This window comes from Amphiura filiformis, chromosome 11 (genome assembly GCF_039555335.1).
Source record: "Amphiura filiformis chromosome 11, Afil_fr2py, whole genome shotgun sequence".
Lineage (NCBI taxonomy): Eukaryota > Metazoa > Echinodermata > Ophiuroidea > Amphilepidida > Amphiuridae > Amphiura > Amphiura filiformis.
Genome location: NC_092638.1, coordinates 65,507,744 through 65,525,119, shown reverse-complemented (window position 1 = coordinate 65,525,119; position 17,376 = coordinate 65,507,744). Strand labels below are relative to the sequence as shown.

At 35.8% G+C, this 17,376-nt stretch overlaps 2 protein-coding genes across 2 annotated transcripts in view; one reads left to right on the top strand and one right to left on the bottom strand.

Moving 5' to 3' along the window:
• Positions 1 to 15,239, bottom strand: part of LOC140163870 (uncharacterized) — a 63,721-nt gene extending 48,482 nt beyond the window's left edge. The window contains exons 1-2 of the mRNA XM_072187184.1: positions 15,109 to 15,239; positions 13,620 to 13,808 (exon numbers count right to left, since the gene is read on the bottom strand). Of these exons, the coding sequence (XP_072043285.1) occupies positions 13,620 to 13,713 (94 nt within the window). The 5' untranslated portion in view covers positions 13,714 to 13,808; positions 15,109 to 15,239. The remainder of the gene's footprint in view (positions 1 to 13,619; positions 13,809 to 15,108) is intronic.
• Positions 1,086 to 9,246, top strand: LOC140165164 (calcyphosin-like protein). Its single transcript, XM_072188606.1, has 5 exons — positions 1,086 to 1,232; positions 5,183 to 5,303; positions 6,227 to 6,404; positions 7,514 to 7,723; positions 8,917 to 9,246. The coding sequence occupies exons 2-5, from the start codon at positions 5,230 to 5,232 to the stop codon at positions 9,016 to 9,018; spliced, it is 564 nt and encodes a 187-aa protein (XP_072044707.1). The 5' UTR covers positions 1,086 to 1,232; positions 5,183 to 5,229; the 3' UTR covers positions 9,019 to 9,246.
• Positions 15,240 to 17,376: the final 2,137 nt, after the last annotated feature.

Sequence of the window (17,376 nt, the reverse complement as noted above, 5' to 3'; positions counted from 1 at the left end):
ATATTTTGTGATTCTAGCATCTTCTTTGTAAGGCAGGGCCTTAGCAAGCGGGGCAGCCGGGGATGCCATGACCGCCCCACTTTTTGAATAATTTGTTGTGTTTTTCTTCATATCTTTATTTCAATTTGGTGATATATTTGTATTTTGGCTGCCCCACATTTGTCATGGCCGCCCCACATTTTACAATCTTGTTACGGCCCTGTATGTAAGGTACATTTCAGCAGATATCCATAAAATAAAGCTTATTCCCAAAATTTCAGTTGATTCCGATTTTGTGCATGGAGGTATTTTTTACCTCCATGTTTTGTGTATGTGGGGTGCATTATCTCCATAGGCCACTGTGTTGTAGTAATTTTGTTCTGTTAACAGAACATAAATACACATTTTGATGATATTTTTGCCAAGTGAATGAATCTGCAACAAATGTTTGCACATATGTAGCCAGAGATTTCCAATGAAAAATTCTCAGCTTTAAAAAAAAAAAAGAAAAGTGGAGGGGGGGGTGGTGAAGCTATGGATTGTAAAATGCAAGTCTTCAAAGTATGATTTGTAGACCGAATGTTTGCAAAACATCAAGGTGTTATTTTTCAATAATGTATTGATTTAGATCATGAAAATCGATCTTTTTGGCTGCTTTGACCAACAATACTTAGTCAACCCATATTGAGAAGTAAAAATAATATATGATTAACCAACACTATGTACCACAATGGCCTCATCCCAATGGCATAGTTCAATAACCTCAATTAAACAATCATAGTGCAAAATTTGACCTCAAGTTTCAGAGTATGAGTTTTTGTACCCAAATTTTCAAAGGTCATTCAATGAATGTGCAAATGTATTGGGCTTAAAGAACTGTGCCTTAATAGATGAGCATGTTGTGGATCCTAGTGCAACCAACCCTGTCTTCCACAATGTGTTGGAGGACAACCATACAATTAAATTGTATTTAAAGAATTATATGAAAATGAAATAACCTTGACTACAGCTTCACTTATGCATGTGTAACACACACACCCCCACATCATTTTTTTAATCGTTTTTTGTTGGCTTTGTGCACAATTCAGTGAAGCATCACTTTGCACAGTTGAGCAATTTATTTTTAGTGACCATGCTACATCGGACGCCACAACAAACTTCAACCTGTTGAGCTCTGTTGTCACTTTACATGTACTTCATATGTATACCTTCAACAAGAAGATAGTTTGTACTTGACGCTGCTTCAAAAAAAGGTTAGTGTTTTTTGTAGGCCTATAATATATATATATATATATATATATGCTAGCTGGCCTCTGAATATTGGTTTCAATACCTGACATATTTTCACTTCATGGCGTGTAAATTGAAAATCTGCATAGTATTCAAACATGCATATCTGATATCTGTTGGACCAAAGTACATGTATGCTTTGGTTGGACAGTGAACTGAAGTAATTTAGTGTAAGCTATAGGAAGCCAATGGCAATAATATTATATTCCTATTCAAATATTACAGATAGGCCTATACTTTGCAGGTCCTGTGATTCTTGAGTTATGTTGTAACGAGGGCTGAAACATGCATATCTGATATCTGTTGGACCAAAGTATTCTTTGCTTGGACAGTGAACTGAAGTAATTTAATGTAAGCTATAGGAAGACAATAGGGCAATAATATTCCTATTTACTTAGGTAATAATTACTGCTCTTGCATGCTGGCCATAGGCTTCAACATAAAAAGTTTTGAGACATTTTATCTAAATGCCAAGAGCTATCTTAAGAACCACTAAACCAATACTATAGGCTTGTTTGTACTAATTTTAATGCATTTTTCATGCTGATTCCAAATATGGTCATGAAAATTTACAATGAAACTTTTGAATTTTTGTAGAAAATTTGAAAATTGTCGTCAACAGTCGACCCCAGAGTGGAGAGGGTTAAATTTGTACATGTATGAATGCATACCTGCAAAAATGTTTTGTATTATCATAATTCACTATACTAAACTGCATAGACTAGGGTCCAACGGGCAGCACAAGTGGTTTTTTCCCTTACAAATTGAGTATCATATGTTTGCTCAAAGGCGTCGGTATACTACAATCATGTCATCATTTGCGCATGTCCATTATGTCCATAATTGGGCCGATTCGTAGCATGACTGTGTCGTAATTGCAGATGAAAATTATCGACACATTTTGTCGTTGTATCATGTTTATTCCATGGACTTCGTAATTACCATGACGGGATAAAAGTGATGACACGATGATGAGGTGCTACCCATCAGTCATTATTATAATCGAAAAATTATGAAATAAAGCTGAAAAAAATATTGGACTGAATCTATAATAAAACAAGAATTTGTCTTTAAAAACACAAGTTCACGGATCAGGTGTATAGTAGGCCTACTTTGAGCTACTTTGGTCTAACATTTAATATTCATATCTAACCTACTCTGCACTTATTCGACAATAAATAAGTGATATGAGGCTTAATAATGATACCTGCGTCTTGACTCTGGAAAACAATTTTTTAACCGGAAAAATATGGGGTCTTTGGATGACAGAACATGTGCTGGTAATGTGGTCTTTGGGTGACAGTGATGGTGAAACTGGGGGTCTTAATAGTCCTACATATGCGTTACCTCCAAAGTGGGAGTGCCCCCCCCCCCCTCCTCCGGATTTCAGCACACCACATCAAAGCTCCAATTAGGCGCCCATTCCTTTTTAAAGGAATTTTTATTAAGCCACCTTCAGGAAACAAATTTGGCTATAATTGTCAAGAAAATTGTATGCAAGATGCCTTATCACTTAAGTAAACAAATTACCCTGGGCAAATTACACAGCTATTTTGGTCGTGCTAGATTTTGTCAGGGATATTTGTCTCATAGCCATGCTTTTATGAACACCAATTATTATTTTGTAATAGAAAATATATTATACAGATTTATACACACATTGCTGGGTTATTACAAGAGTCAATAAACATTCAATTAACTACATGTATAGATAATGGACTTAGTTTTGTGCAATGTAGTTATATTTAACTTTTGCTGAAGTAAATCGCCTGCTGCATAGTTTTCTATACACAGATGGGTAAATCACAAAATAAACATTGCTGACCATGACCTGCCTAATTTTGATTAACCAATCAGTTATGTGTATTGTCAGCATGTAATGGCTATAAGCCAATTGCAAATTGTTAAAAAGGGTAAAAATTTCCTACACTGAGCAGTCTCTTTGCCAGGTTTAAGGGCTGATAGTCCTTGTCATGTGGGGCAGGATTAGATAAATGCATACAAACTAGGGTATGAGATATTAGGAATTATTTCCTAGTCTCTTAAGGGCTGGGGTATGAGCGTTTGGACAGTATTTATTTTGGGACATTAGAGCACATCAGACATATCGAATTGCATTCTGAATACGAAGAATGTCATTCTGATATCAAATAATTTTGATTTTTGAAATTACGCAATTTAATACACATTTTATGGCAAATCATTAAAAATTGATATTTTTGATATTTAACAGTACTTGAAGTAAACTTTATAAATCTGATGATTTATACTTAAGGTGTATGTAGGTGGGATGAAAAGCCGACGATCAATTGAAAATTTTGACCTTTCGTATTGAAGATATGGATTTTTTTCCCAAAAAGACCTAATTTTTTTTTGGTGTTTTGGGAAAAAAATCCATATCTTCAATCTGAAAGGTCAAAATTTTCAATTGCCCGTCGCTCTTTCCTCCCTGCCACATACACTTTAAGAATATATCATTAGATTTATATAATTTACTTCGAGGAGTGTTATATATCAAAAATTTGAAAAATATCAAATTTTTATAATTTGTCATAAAATTTGTATTATATTGCGATTTTCAAAAATGAAAATTATTTGATATCAGAAAGACATGCCGTATTCAGAATGCAATTCGATAGGTCTGAGGTGCTCTCATGTCCCACAAAAAATACTGTCGAAAAGCAATAAGCGCTCATTTTAGATCCCTTAACCACAGGGTTGGTGGGCTAAAATAGCTATTCAGGACACAGGATATGTAAGGGTCAGGGATAAACTGTGCATATGAGATGTGAGGGCAAGTGGCATTATTTCACTGCGGTGAAAAAATGTGTCAGTGCTTGAGCTTGTGAACAACGAACAACCCAGATGGCCTTATGTATATGACTGTGACATTCCTTTGAGTAATAATGTATTAGGCTTATATTCAACAAAATCACAGAATTATCCCTCTCACCTTGAAAATAGGCTATAAATGATTTAATACTATTATCAATTCTAGCTCCAGTGACATCTCATTGTAATAAGTATTAGAGCATTTCAATATAACGGAACTGTGGTGCTAGTTTTCATCCCCCCTCCATTGAACCATATGAAAGAAAGAGATGAGAAGTTCTTCCATGATTGAGCATTTGCCTTATTCAACCAGAACACTATGCAGGAGAATGATGAGATCTCTGTCACTGGACTTCAAACAGATAATGAACCTTTTGTGTTTTTTTAATATTTTGAAAATCTTGCAATTATCAGAACATTGCACAGAACCAGGCCTGGAAAAAATGTGGGAAGCTCCTTCCCAGCAATTTGGAAGTTTGGAGGGAAATTAAGGTCCTTAAACAAAGAAATACATAAGAATTTGGAGGGAAATTTGTTTTTTATTTGAAGGGAAATTTTCATTTTTCCAGCCCTGCACAGAACAAAGTGCACAGTTTGCTAACCCTTTGGTTGCTGTCGCTATAATATCACAATAACTGTTTTTTATAGTTTCTGACTAGTTTCTATCACAATCAAAAATGTGAATAAAGATAAAATTTCTGATTGCTTATTCACCCACTCTTTTAAGAAAAAGTGGAATTAACATACATTTACTTATTCATTCATTTACTTCAGGGTTCCCACACCTTGAAGCCTTAAAATTCAAGGACTTTTCAAGTCCAAAAGCATGATTTTCAAGGACTTACCACAACACAAAAATCATGATCTGCGGCTCTCCATGCGGCACATATTAACTTGAAAGTGACAGCTCCTCTCCGCTGCATAAATTTGTCAAAATTATACTTAAGGTAAAATTCCAATTTGAAAAGATGTTTTCAAATTCAATGACTTTCAAGGACTGCAGGAACCCTGTTACTTACTCACTTACTTTATATTATATTTAGTGGTTAAAATTGGATTTTTGTTTTTGCTATTTACACAGTTGAGCATTTGTGATTGGGATATTGTCGTAATTTTGGAAATAACACCATGTCTGCACTAATTGAGAAACTGAGACAGAAATGTCTGCAACGTGGGGCAAGCGGAATCAAAGGTCTAGCAAGGTAAGATACCGTATGGTACCACAGCAGCTAATAGGTGTATCCCATCATGCTCTGCAGTACCATAATAGAACTGCACATGCCATAGAAAGTGTACACAAAATTCCTCACTTCACCTTTCAATTACTCGCTTATATCAGAGGAGCTTAGACTTTTGTTTGAAGAAATATGTGAGACTATCCATAGCTCTCAATATCTAAGCGGCTCTTGTTTATATTTTGTATACATTTGCTATGGAGCAAGCACATAGACTGCAATGCATGATGGGATACTCCCTTTAGCTGCTGTGGTATGGTACATTTCAATCCATTTACTCAGATCTTCTTTGAAATTTGTCTTCTACAAGAAACACAATGTACAAAGTACAAATTGTGAAATTTGATCAGTTTATTTTGCAGAAAAATATGAGGTCATTCAAAAGCCACTTTAAAACACATTTTATTGAAATGACTATGCAAGAGCTGGAGAGGGACTCCTAAATTTGATGATATTGTAGTTGAAATATGTGTGTAATGTGTTATTTATTATAAATGTGCAATATGTGCAAATGGCAAATGGAGGGGTCAAAAGACCCTACATGTGAATGGAGTCTGATTAGAAGCAAATTTTGACATTTTTCCCCGAATCCCCCGAAAGACCAACAAAAGTGGGGGGGGGGGGCATGACCCTTTACGCACGCCACTGCCTTCTGCCCCTAACTGTGAGCGATGACCCTGTTTTACACAAATTATATATAATTTTGTTGGATTTTACCCTATCAATCTGGGACTGATTTTCTCTCAAATACATTTTTAGGCTGTTTGCAGTCAATTGCACATCTGAACTTATAAACAGGGGACGCGATCCCGGTTACAGCAACATGCAACCACGTTTTTTTAACCATGCAAAATTTCAACAGTTGGTTTCATTTGTTAATAAATTTTCAGAACATTTCGAATTATGGACGATGACGGTAACAGGACGTTAAATTTGGAAGAATTCATGAAAGGTCTCCATGATTACGGAGTTGCAGTTAGCGAAGATGAAGCCAAGGGTATGTTTCAGGCATTTGACAAAGATGGCAGTGGCGCTATTGACTTTGAGGAATTTTTGGACAGTTTAAGAGTAAGTACCAAGTTTAACATTTCAACATAGGCACATATAGAAGATATGCATTCAGCAATGGTGGCCGATAACAATGACGATAATAAAAAAGCGTGCAGTGATTTATAGTGCGCTACGCACAGGCACAACGCCTAGACGTTGATCCACAAGCCTCAGCACACTTTACAGGTTGTCGCTGACCACTACGGCCCCACATCATTCCATAAAGCATTTAACAACTATTCAGGGACTTTGCTGCTTCAAGAGCGCACACCCTGGACATTCCACAAATAGCCATCATAACCAGGATCAGCTCCCGAGTTTAAATGCGGGTTACAACGAGACAATTAGCAGTAAGTTCCTTGTCCAAGGGAATTTCAAGGGGAGTTTTCACCTACGCACCCAAGTTCGAAATTTGCATTCTAGCCATGTTTTAGACTAAATTTAACCTAATTTTTGACAATTTTATTTAGCATTAAAATTGCCAAATGTGCATTTGTTGTGGTATTAAGGCCGGTGTCGACAGGCCCTCTGTCGGAATCCTGTCAACAAAGTGAATTATGTCAACATATCGACAGAACTTTTCCCATGGCGACATAGTGCTAAGGCAATGGCCCAGTAAAACTTCGTCAGGCAAGCTCATTTTCACTCAAAATATTGGCCATTTCCAATGTATTTTCAACAAAATGCAATGCCAAATCTTATCTTTTACCTACTATTTCGCCAATTTTTCATGTTATTTGCCTTCAAGGGGCATACTTTTGGCAGTATTATGCCTTGTGTTCCAGTGTAAATTGTACACTTCATCACTACATGCTCGCTATGAAGACGGCCATCTTGGAAATTTGCTGAAATTGCAGACGGTGTTTCTAGATATTTTTAGGTTAAAATTTTTAAATATTCGTAAAATCATGACAAAAAAGTCCTGGTATTTTTTCGGAACTCAAATGTATGTCAACACTCTGTCGATGTCAAGATACGAAATATGTCGACATCAAAAAACGGTGTCGACACCGCCCCTACGTGGTATTGGGACCAAGTTATAGCGGGAAGATTTTGTAAATTGCGCTCTGTACACCACTGCAAACTCTGAATGATTAGATTTCTAACCACTTTCTATATATTTTCAGCCACCAATGTCTCAATCACGAAAGGATATCATTGACAAAGCATTTAAGAAATTTGACAAGACTGGCGATGGTGTTGTCACTGTAGATGACCTACGAGGAGTATATAATCCTAGACAACACAAGAAATATCAAGATGGGTCATGGACTGAAAAACAAGTGTTTGAAGAATTCTTGAAAAAATTTGATTCACCAAATGACCCAGATGGAAAGGTAATAATGTACTGATAAATACCTTTAAGGTGGCATGCAGGATCACTTGAAGTGGGAAATTTTCTCAAATATTTGAATTTTTTCTTCATATCTAGTTTTGTGTATTTAGAACACAAATATGCAATTTTCATCAATTTGTATTTAGGGAAAGTTGTTACATGGTTTATGGTGGACCCAAAAAAATTGGCATGGAAAATCAAATTTGGCACTTTTCTCAAAAACTGCTCATTTTTACAGGAATCTGCCGTACTAGTTGGATTCCCTTCGTTTCCTTTCAAGGAATTCTTTTAAAGATACAATACTAAATAATGTACAAATTTTCCCACTTTGAGTGATCCTGTGTGCCCCTTAAAGGAAGATGGCCTGATATCATCTCATGCCAATTCTAACTTGGTTGGATGACTTTGACCCTACTCCCCACATATGCCAGTATGCCAATCCCTTTGGGAGCCAAAAATAGTGATGTGCTAGGGGAGGACAAAACTACCAGAGATGGGAATATCAAACTGTATAATAACAATGGAATTGGAGTAGCTTTTGGCTGGAAAAGGTCAGAGAAATGGCTAGAGGCGCAAACATCATGTGACCAACATAAGGTCAAAGGTGTGATTTTTACTAAAAACACTACTTCTTCCAATCCTTCCATCCAGAACGAAAAATTGCCTTGTATGAAACAAGTATGAAAGGTAATATTGAACAAAGACTTGAACAAAGACTAATTTCAAGTTAATATGCATTCTAATTTTGGAAAACACATTTTCCAATCTTTTCAGAACCAATTAGCAAAAATAACATATAATATATATATAATATAATATTAGCATTATGAGCTAACCCTTATAAGCCAAGTCTTATAATTTTGTGACTACAATCATAAGAAATTATGAGAATATGTTTCATGCAAAATTGCATGTTTTTGTATATTTTCTCCTAAAATTGCAAAAATATTAAAATTTGACTTTTATTGCCAGTCAGAAGAAACTAAAGGATTAGGATTTAGCTATGTTTCATTTGGCAAAACAGGATTATATTTTTTATAATCCAAAAAAGTAGTGCTGTATTTTTCTGGAATGGGCAGTAACATGGCCTGACTGATATGGGTTGTGTACCGTATGTGTGCATAAATTTACCCGAGTTTGTTTTTAGTTTTGTTTTTAGTTTCTTCTTTTCACTTATTTCCCATTGTTTTGCAGGTCACACATGAAGAGTTTGTCAATTATTATGCAGGCGTGAGTGCCAGTGTTGATGATGATGCTTATTTTGACCTAATGATCAGAAATGCATGGAAAATATAGAGGCACCAACAGTAGTAAAAAGTAGAAATAGTTTTAAAGTAAAAGATAAGTCAACAAAAATCCAAATTGTGATGTTTTGACGTATAAACCATGTGCATATCGCTAACGTCTTGTTTGTTCATCACAGCTGTGTGAAGCTACACCAATATTCATGATTCTTAAACACTTGAGAATGTTCTTGCAATCTTATTGGTTCTTACCTGTGTGATATGACACGATATCACACACCTTAGCTTAAGCGATGCATGTCGTGCGATACTCATACACACTATTGGAACCAATCAGATGTGCATAGCAACAACAGGACTGATCGATTCTAAGCCCTAGGTAATTCCTTGTAAAATATAGAATTTAATTTAATTAAAATTTGGTATACTTATGATTAATATATTTATTTGAATTGAAGTGTTTAAGAATGAGAATAAAAGTATTGTTTTTAGCTGCTGTCGTGCATCTATCGTCTCATATAACAAGCGACATCATTATTTTTGGCGTAAAACAATGATGTCACCTGTGTTATATGAGACGATAGATGCACGACAGCGGCTAAAAACAATACCTTTATTCTGTAATAATAATACGATCGGCAAGCTAGTACACGCATTGTAGGCACTGAAATGAAATAGCAATTTTCCTCATTTTACCTCATTTATTTGGCTCAAAATGAGTCGGGGACAATGTGATTAGTGAAAACTAACATTTAAATATGAATCTATTCTTTTAATATGCAAATCATACATTTTGGCTTTAAACATATAATAGGTATTTAAAAGGTATCAATCCCCTGGACACTACTGGTCATAAAACAGCATTCTGATTGGTTGATAACTTAAATTGCTCATTTCAATTGCCAATTATTACTAGGCTTTAAACTATTTATGGTCAAACTTGCATTTGCAGATGATCTTATTAATTATGAAACCGCACTAAATTATTCCTGTTTACGGGTGTATTTTGCTTTAAAAAAGTTCTCTGGTCAAGTATGTGTACACTGTGAAACTTGAGTGCCCCCGGGATCTGATTGTATAAACATGAATAGCATTATTAATTTTAACAAAATAATTTGAACTCTGGTAAAAGATCATTCTGATATTTAAACATGAAAAAATCTATATGTAATTTGTGAATGTCATGGACTGTATCAAAGGCAATGTGCCACAAATTTGAACAAATACTTTTCTCTTGTTTTTTTAATATAAATAAACTATATTATCTTTCTATCTCCTTAAATTATATTACAATAAGTGATGCGAGGTAATAGAACTGTTATAAAGTGAAACTAAGTTCTGGAGTGAACAATTAAATCAACATGTTTCAAACGATAAAGAATACCAGTGTATTTTGAATACAATTATTAGAAAGGTGTTGTCAGGGCCGGATTTACCTTTTTGGGGGCCCTGGGCCAAGCCAAAATTTGGAGGCCCCAAACGAACCATGAGGAAGGCATGTGCACTCAAGTGGCCAAGTTTATAGATTTTACTAGGACATTTGCGTGGAAAAAACATTTTAGACTATTTTGGCCCGAATTGAATGTGAATTTTGCTATATAACAGACCAGTGTGCACGAAGCGCGCAAAATTTTTGTAGGCTATTTTGGCCCAAAACATGGTGTTTTTGGGCTAAAATGGAAGATGCCCACTTCACAGGGCAATTTTTGGGGCCCCATGGTAAATCCGGCCCTGGGTGTTGTATGTTGTTTCATGAGACAATCATTCATTATGACACAAAGGAGTTTAGTGCTTATTTTCATGCTTATTTTTGAACATTATAAAATAAGTTTATATAAATTTAGTGAAAAAATATTTGTTCTATTTGCTCCTTGCATGGTCATCAAATTTTGGGTAGAGCCTCGAGCTGGCAACATACATGTATATGAATGGGAATTTAATCAGTTATAAACAGTTATGTAACTTACAGTAAAGTTACATAATTGTTCCTTTCACGTTTGTTGCCAGTTTGAGGCTCTAACCAACATGACGGAACCATGCAAGGGGTGAATAAACCAGGATATATGAAAAAATTCATCATTTATGGTGTTACTTAAGTGATCTAAAATGGCGTTTATTAGCGTTTAGACAGTATTTTTGTGGGACATGAGAGCACCTCAGACCTATCGAATTGCATTCTGAATACTGAAGCATGTCTTTCTGATATCAAATAATTTTGATTTTTGAAAATCACAATATAATACAAATTTTATGACAAATTATAAAAATTTGATATTTTTCAAATTTTGATATATAACAGTACTCGAAGTAAATTATATAAATCTAATGACATATTCTTAAAGTGTATGTAGCAGGGAGGAAAAGTCAGCAGTCAATTGAAAATTTTGACCTTTCATATTGAAGATATGGATTTTTTCCCAAAAGACCTAATTTTTTTTTTTGTGTTTTGGGAAAAAAATCCATATCTTCAATACGAAAGGTCAAAATGTTCAATTGATCGTCGGCTTTTCATCCCACCTACATACACTTTAAATATAAATCATTAGATTTATAAAGTTACTTCAAGTACTGTTAAATATCAAAAATATCAATTTTAATGATTTGCCATAAAATGTGTATTAAATTGCGAATTTCAAAAATCAAAATTATTTGATATCAGAATGACATTCTTCGTATTCAGAATGCAATTCGATATGTCTGATAATGCTCTAATGTCCCACAATAAATACTGTCCAAACGTTCATACCCCAGCCCTTAAAGTATTGAGATTCTTGTGTAATACTAGCAAATTCAAATCATCAAAAAATGGAGGATGAAAATTATTTTGAAGTATAAACAATATCGTTCAAATACATAATACCAAGAAAAGATCTTAAAATTGAGTAGTCTATGTGCAACTTGATTTGTTAATTTTGTGGAAAATTATAAATCGCAGTTTGGATAAATTGTGAAAGTAGTTTTCATGAATGACACTCACTGAGCAAAAAAAAAATTTGATTCACTATTTACCAAATTTATTGCATGAGTGATCCCACTGTGCCAAGCAAAACATGCATTGTTGTGCATTGGTGACATAGTTATTTAATACATGAGTGCGTCCATATAATACCAAACCTGGTGGGTTCTTGATTTTGGAGTTAGCTATTCCAATTGAAATCCACACTACCCCTGTGGAAGAATTTGGAAATATATTGCACAGGGGGATAGAGTATGTTTTTCAAATGTATTTGTTAAGAGTTAATCATTTTGAAACCCACACTCCCCCTGTTTTACTGCACAACCTATATCTTCCACAACTGGAGTGAGTATTTCAAATGGAAGTTACCCAAATGTCTATTCTATTTTAAACTTATACTCCCTTTAGTTAAATCTTCCACAGGTGTAGTGTGGAGTTCAAAAACATACCCCTCAAAAATATCAAATTTCACCAAAAAGAGACCCAAAAATATATAACTTTGATTACATACTGTTCAAAATTACGCTAAATCTGCCAATTCTGGGGAAAATATCGCAAATTTTGCTCAAAATACAATAGAGACTCGGCACTTTTTCCAGATTTTTGGAGAAAATTTTGAAAACATCTCTATAATCTGGACGCAAGCTTGAAAAATGGCTTACAGAACATAAATCTAAAGCGGCCATTTCCAAGTCAGCGATCAAGGACAGGAGCAAAGCAGGGCACCATATTGACTGGGAGAAAAGTGTTAGAGAACCGTGACAAAGAGTTAGATATCGACCCAGTTTGGGACAACCTCCTGGGGCGCAATAACATCTTCTTGTTTGACGTCACCTACATGTTTGACGTCATTGGTGGTGTCTCAACAACATCACTAGCAACAACACAAATCTTCAGACCAATAACATCCGCTACAGACGCCGGTTGACCCGGTGAAAGAGCTCCGGTGAGTGCCCACAATTTGAGTAGCGTAGAAGTGTAACTTTGCTTTCTATCTCTAAACCAGTTTTTGATTGTTGTATGTGTCGTATTATTGTCGACATGACCCTAAATGCGACATATCAAAATACACTGTCCCTTTTCAACACTTTACGACACATATAAAAAAAAAAAAATTTTCATGCTATTTTGTCCAAATAAGCTTACAGTACGATCATGTTTTCATCGGGAAGTCAAAAATTACTTCCCAGAAGTAGAACGAACAGGAAGCATGTTTACACCGGAAGTCGGTGATCGTAACTCGTATCGGCATGATTTTAAGCTTATCAATTTTTTTCAGCATTTTTAGATATCATTACAAGTGTCGACACGTGTCAATTGTTGTGTTTGTTTCCCCGACAAAGTATTGAATTAGAAATCATGTGTCAATAACACCTCTATACCATAAAGGCTGAAAATTATCAATATGTCTGTTGTACATCACTGTCCCCACAGGGGCGTAGCCAGCTTTCTTGGTCGGGGAGGGGGGGGAGCAAAATAAAAATTTGGGGGGAAAAGACGATAAAAAAATCCTGGTTGCATTTTGACCTGGTATTATCAGTGGGTATACATATACTGGATTTTTCAGAGAGAATGTACATGTCAATTCTTCGGGCTTCCAAAAAGACTTTATTGGGAAAATTTTGTATTTTACACTATTTTGGCCCATGATCGGGATGAATTTTGGTGGAAAACGGAATGTCAGCATGAGTACTTACCAATGATGGCATTTGCAGGGCTATTCTCAACTATGTAGCTTTGATCCAATGTCAGCATGATATCATTGGCTTCTCCTCCATCTACAATCTGCATCACAATATAACCCCAATCAGTCTCTGACCGCCATCAGTGCATGTTATGTATGTTACAACATGATTGTCCACTCGTCCTTGCAGGTTGGTTTTGACCTGTGAAAGAGATAATGAGGAAAAGATTGAAAATGATATTGGATAGAATGATTAAACGCCTATAGTAACCAGTGTTGTAGGTCTCGAGACCAGGTCTCGGTCTCGAGACCATCTCGAGACCTGGTTTTGCAGGTCTCGGTCTCGGATGTCAAGGTCTCGGTCTCGGACCTCAAAGTCTTGGTCTCGGACCTCAAAAGTCTCGGTCTCGGACGTTTTTTAGTTCGAGACCTGTCAAGACCTGAAGAAAAAGATTTGACTTTCTGTTGTTGATCATTACTTTTTCCTTACCCTAAATTTCAATGAATGTTGAAGAAATTGTTAAGAATAAAGATGCAGAAATCATTTTTATGATACTGACATGTATGAGGTTAGGGATTTAACAATATGTGGAGTTATAAATGACTCAAAAGTGAGCATGTTCGTATGTGAGCTTTAAATTTTATTTCATAATCAAAAATGCTAATACTTCCGGCGCCACTCTGATTAAGCTGGGGTGGGGTACTCAGTACAAATGGCCATATGGGGACGTGCTGCAAACATGGGTAGCAATTTCAGCCTTCGGTATATCAATGACCTCCTTTTTCCTAGACCAAATTTGGTATTTGGATCGGCCCTTTTTTTTCAGAATTTTCGCCAAAATAGCTCAATTTTGCCTCCACTATAGCCAACATTTTTGAAATTTTCACAAAATTTGGAGGAAAAATTAGTACATTGATGGGTCTCCTTTCAAATTCCCAGCTGCACACCCCTACCCAAATCAAACTTGAGTATCCCCGGTATTTAACCAAGGTCTCAGTCTCGGTCTTGGTCTCGGAACTTAGAGGTCTCGGTCTCAGAAGGGGTGGTCTTGGTCTCGGAAGGTTTGGTCTCGGTCTCGGTCTCGATCTCGGACGGGCAGGTCTTGGTCTCGGTCTCGGTCTCGGTCTCGGACATAGAGGTCTTGACTACAACACTGATAGTAACACTTAGAAGAACCACAAGAGCTGACCATCTTGAACAGATTCCATCCAAGGTGGGCTTTGAATACTTCTTGACTTATTTTTTAAATTAGCTTCACTTTTATTAGGAAATATGTCAAAAACTGCTGTTAAATAGAACATTTATAGAAACCTGATCCAGAGTTTTCATGCCCATAATATTCCTGGAAACTTTTGAGTGTGTGAAGTCATTGGTATTTGAATAGGTACCACACCTCAGAAGTAAGTAAAATATTCTTATTGCCTTTCAGAATGCTTAATGTATACTGACGTACGTCGCACATTCACTCATGAAAACCGAATCTTGTCCAATCTCTACTTACTCTAACTTCATTTCCAGCAATGTAAAAGTCATTCACAGCATAAACATATTGAAATGAGTGCACATCATCCGGATCCTCGTCATCACATATCAATGTGGCAACTGTCTGGTTAACAGGAGTGTTACTGGCAACGTAAGCGTTGGATATGATCACTCGTCTTGGCCTGTCATTGATGTCAAGTACCTGCAGAGAAAAACACATAAAAAACAAGTTCAAAAATTAAAACATGGTAATTTTAGGACTTCTTCTGATGAAGATGCGTGTCACTCATCAAAAATTCAAGGTTAGTTGAATTTTTGTGCTGAAAGTCAGTTTAAACTTTTAGAAATTGTTTATCACCAGCATGTATGAATTTACATTGGAGTATTACAATTAGGAAAGGTTTGATAAATTGAATTGGTAGGAAACAATATTGGTAATCTTAAGTTGAGTCAGAGGGGTGTTTGAGCTAGCGGTGTTTGTGCTCAAATATTGAGAAAAAATAAAGCTCACACTCATAAGGAAAGGTGTAGGTTCAATATGTGAGATCCCAAGGCTCAAGGTAATGGGTTGTATTTTCCCCCATGTGCATGATTTTTACCGAGAGGGTGAAATAGCACTTTCGTTTTGATATAATCTGTCATAACTTTTTTAATCCCAAAATATTAGTGCTACATTAATCTGGAATCAGGAGTAGTGCTCAACACCTGTTACCAGCACATCAAATTAGATCATGAAATCATGAATCTAGAGTTTTTGTTCGGTGCGTAGCAAAATAATATGAAGGTAACTTTATTACTGAACATTTTCCTCAGGACTGTTGTTGATAAATAAATGAAGAGATTTCATATTTCTAGTCCAATAAATCAGTACTCACTGTGGACGTTTTTCTCAACACTGATGTTGTTGTGACGAGGGGCAATACAATCTTAGTCACGCATTTGACGATCTTCTTGGAAAACCAACTGGCAACCGCGTTGCTAAGCAACCAGTATCATCAGCGGTAAACAGAAGATCATAAACAACAACATCAGTGTTGAGAAAGAAGTCTGCTAGACTTCGTAACGTCCACAGTGAGTACTGATTTATTGGATTAGAAATATGAAATCTCTTCATTTCTTTAATATGAAGGTACTTTATTTTTACCCTCCATGAGCAACACTCAAACATGGCAGATTTTGGACTCTTTTAATCTCTTTGAACTTACTCTTATATTGAGTTGTGAAGATGTAGACAAGCCACCAGGGTCAGTAGCTACAATAATAACAGACTGCAATGGACCATGGTTGGCCTTCTCTAATACCTCATAACTTAAGCGTCTAGATGCAACTCTCACTGTCCCATCACCCTCTGGAAATAATAACAAAATGAATAATAAATATAATCTGAAAGATGTATAGAAGATGGTTAAAATCTTTACTCAAAATTCAAAATAATGAATAATAAATATAAGTATCGGAAAGATGTTCAAAAGTTGGATAATGAATTTTATAATAATTTAAGGAAGAAAAACATAGAATTTGACTAGAGGAACCAAGACTCCATATGTGACATGATCTGGTCCATGGGGGCCAAAGGAGACATTTTTGAAAACTGAGTTACTGTAATTATTACATTATACATACAATAGGCTATTTACTGAAAACACCAAGGTCTAGCATACTTGATTCTAAAGTTATGAAGTTTTTTGATGTCTATTTTCTTATGTATTTCATTGTTTTTTACTCCATATTTTCACCTTTATCTTAAAATTTGCTGCCTTTGGCCCCATGGACCAGATCGTGTCACATTTTAGACCTGTTCTCACAAAATGAATGGAAAGTCACCAGGGAAGAAAAGGAGATTTGGTTGATATTCTGTTTTCAAGTGTATGTGCTAGCTGCAAGTGCGAAGATTGTATGCAACATATGAGGGATGTGGATCTGGACCAGCCAAAGGGCTGGGCCCAACTAAAGAAAGATCACCAACGATGCAAATATCGCCGTAAAGGGCAATGCACCATATGGAGCACTGGTGCAATGGGCTATTCCATTTAAAATCCACACTACCCCTGTGGAAGATTTAGCTAAAGTCTTCCACACGGGAGTATGAAATTCAAATGGAACCAACACATTAGCAGCTCCATTTGAAATGCATCATGTATGAAATTTAAATGGAGCTGCCTAAAGTGCTCATTCTACTTGAAATTCATACTCCCCCTGTGGCAGATATTTCCAGAATCTTCCACAGGGGTAGTGTTGATTTTAAATGGAATAGCCCAATGCAGGGGTTATCTGAGGGTACACTAGA

What these genes read in the sequence shown, in the direction of transcription:
- LOC140165164 (XM_072188606.1), top strand. Translation starts at nt 5,230, where the DNA reads ATGTCTGCACTAATTGAGAAACTGAGACAGAAATGTCTGCAACGTGGG. An exon ending in GGAATCAAAGGTCTAGCAAG is followed by an intron (nt 5,304 to 6,226) that starts GTAAGATACCGT and finishes ATAAATTTTCAG; the next exon opens with AACATTTCGAATTATGGACG. An exon ending in CAAATGACCCAGATGGAAAG is followed by an intron (nt 7,724 to 8,916) that starts GTAATAATGTAC and finishes ATTGTTTTGCAG; the next exon opens with GTCACACATGAAGAGTTTGT.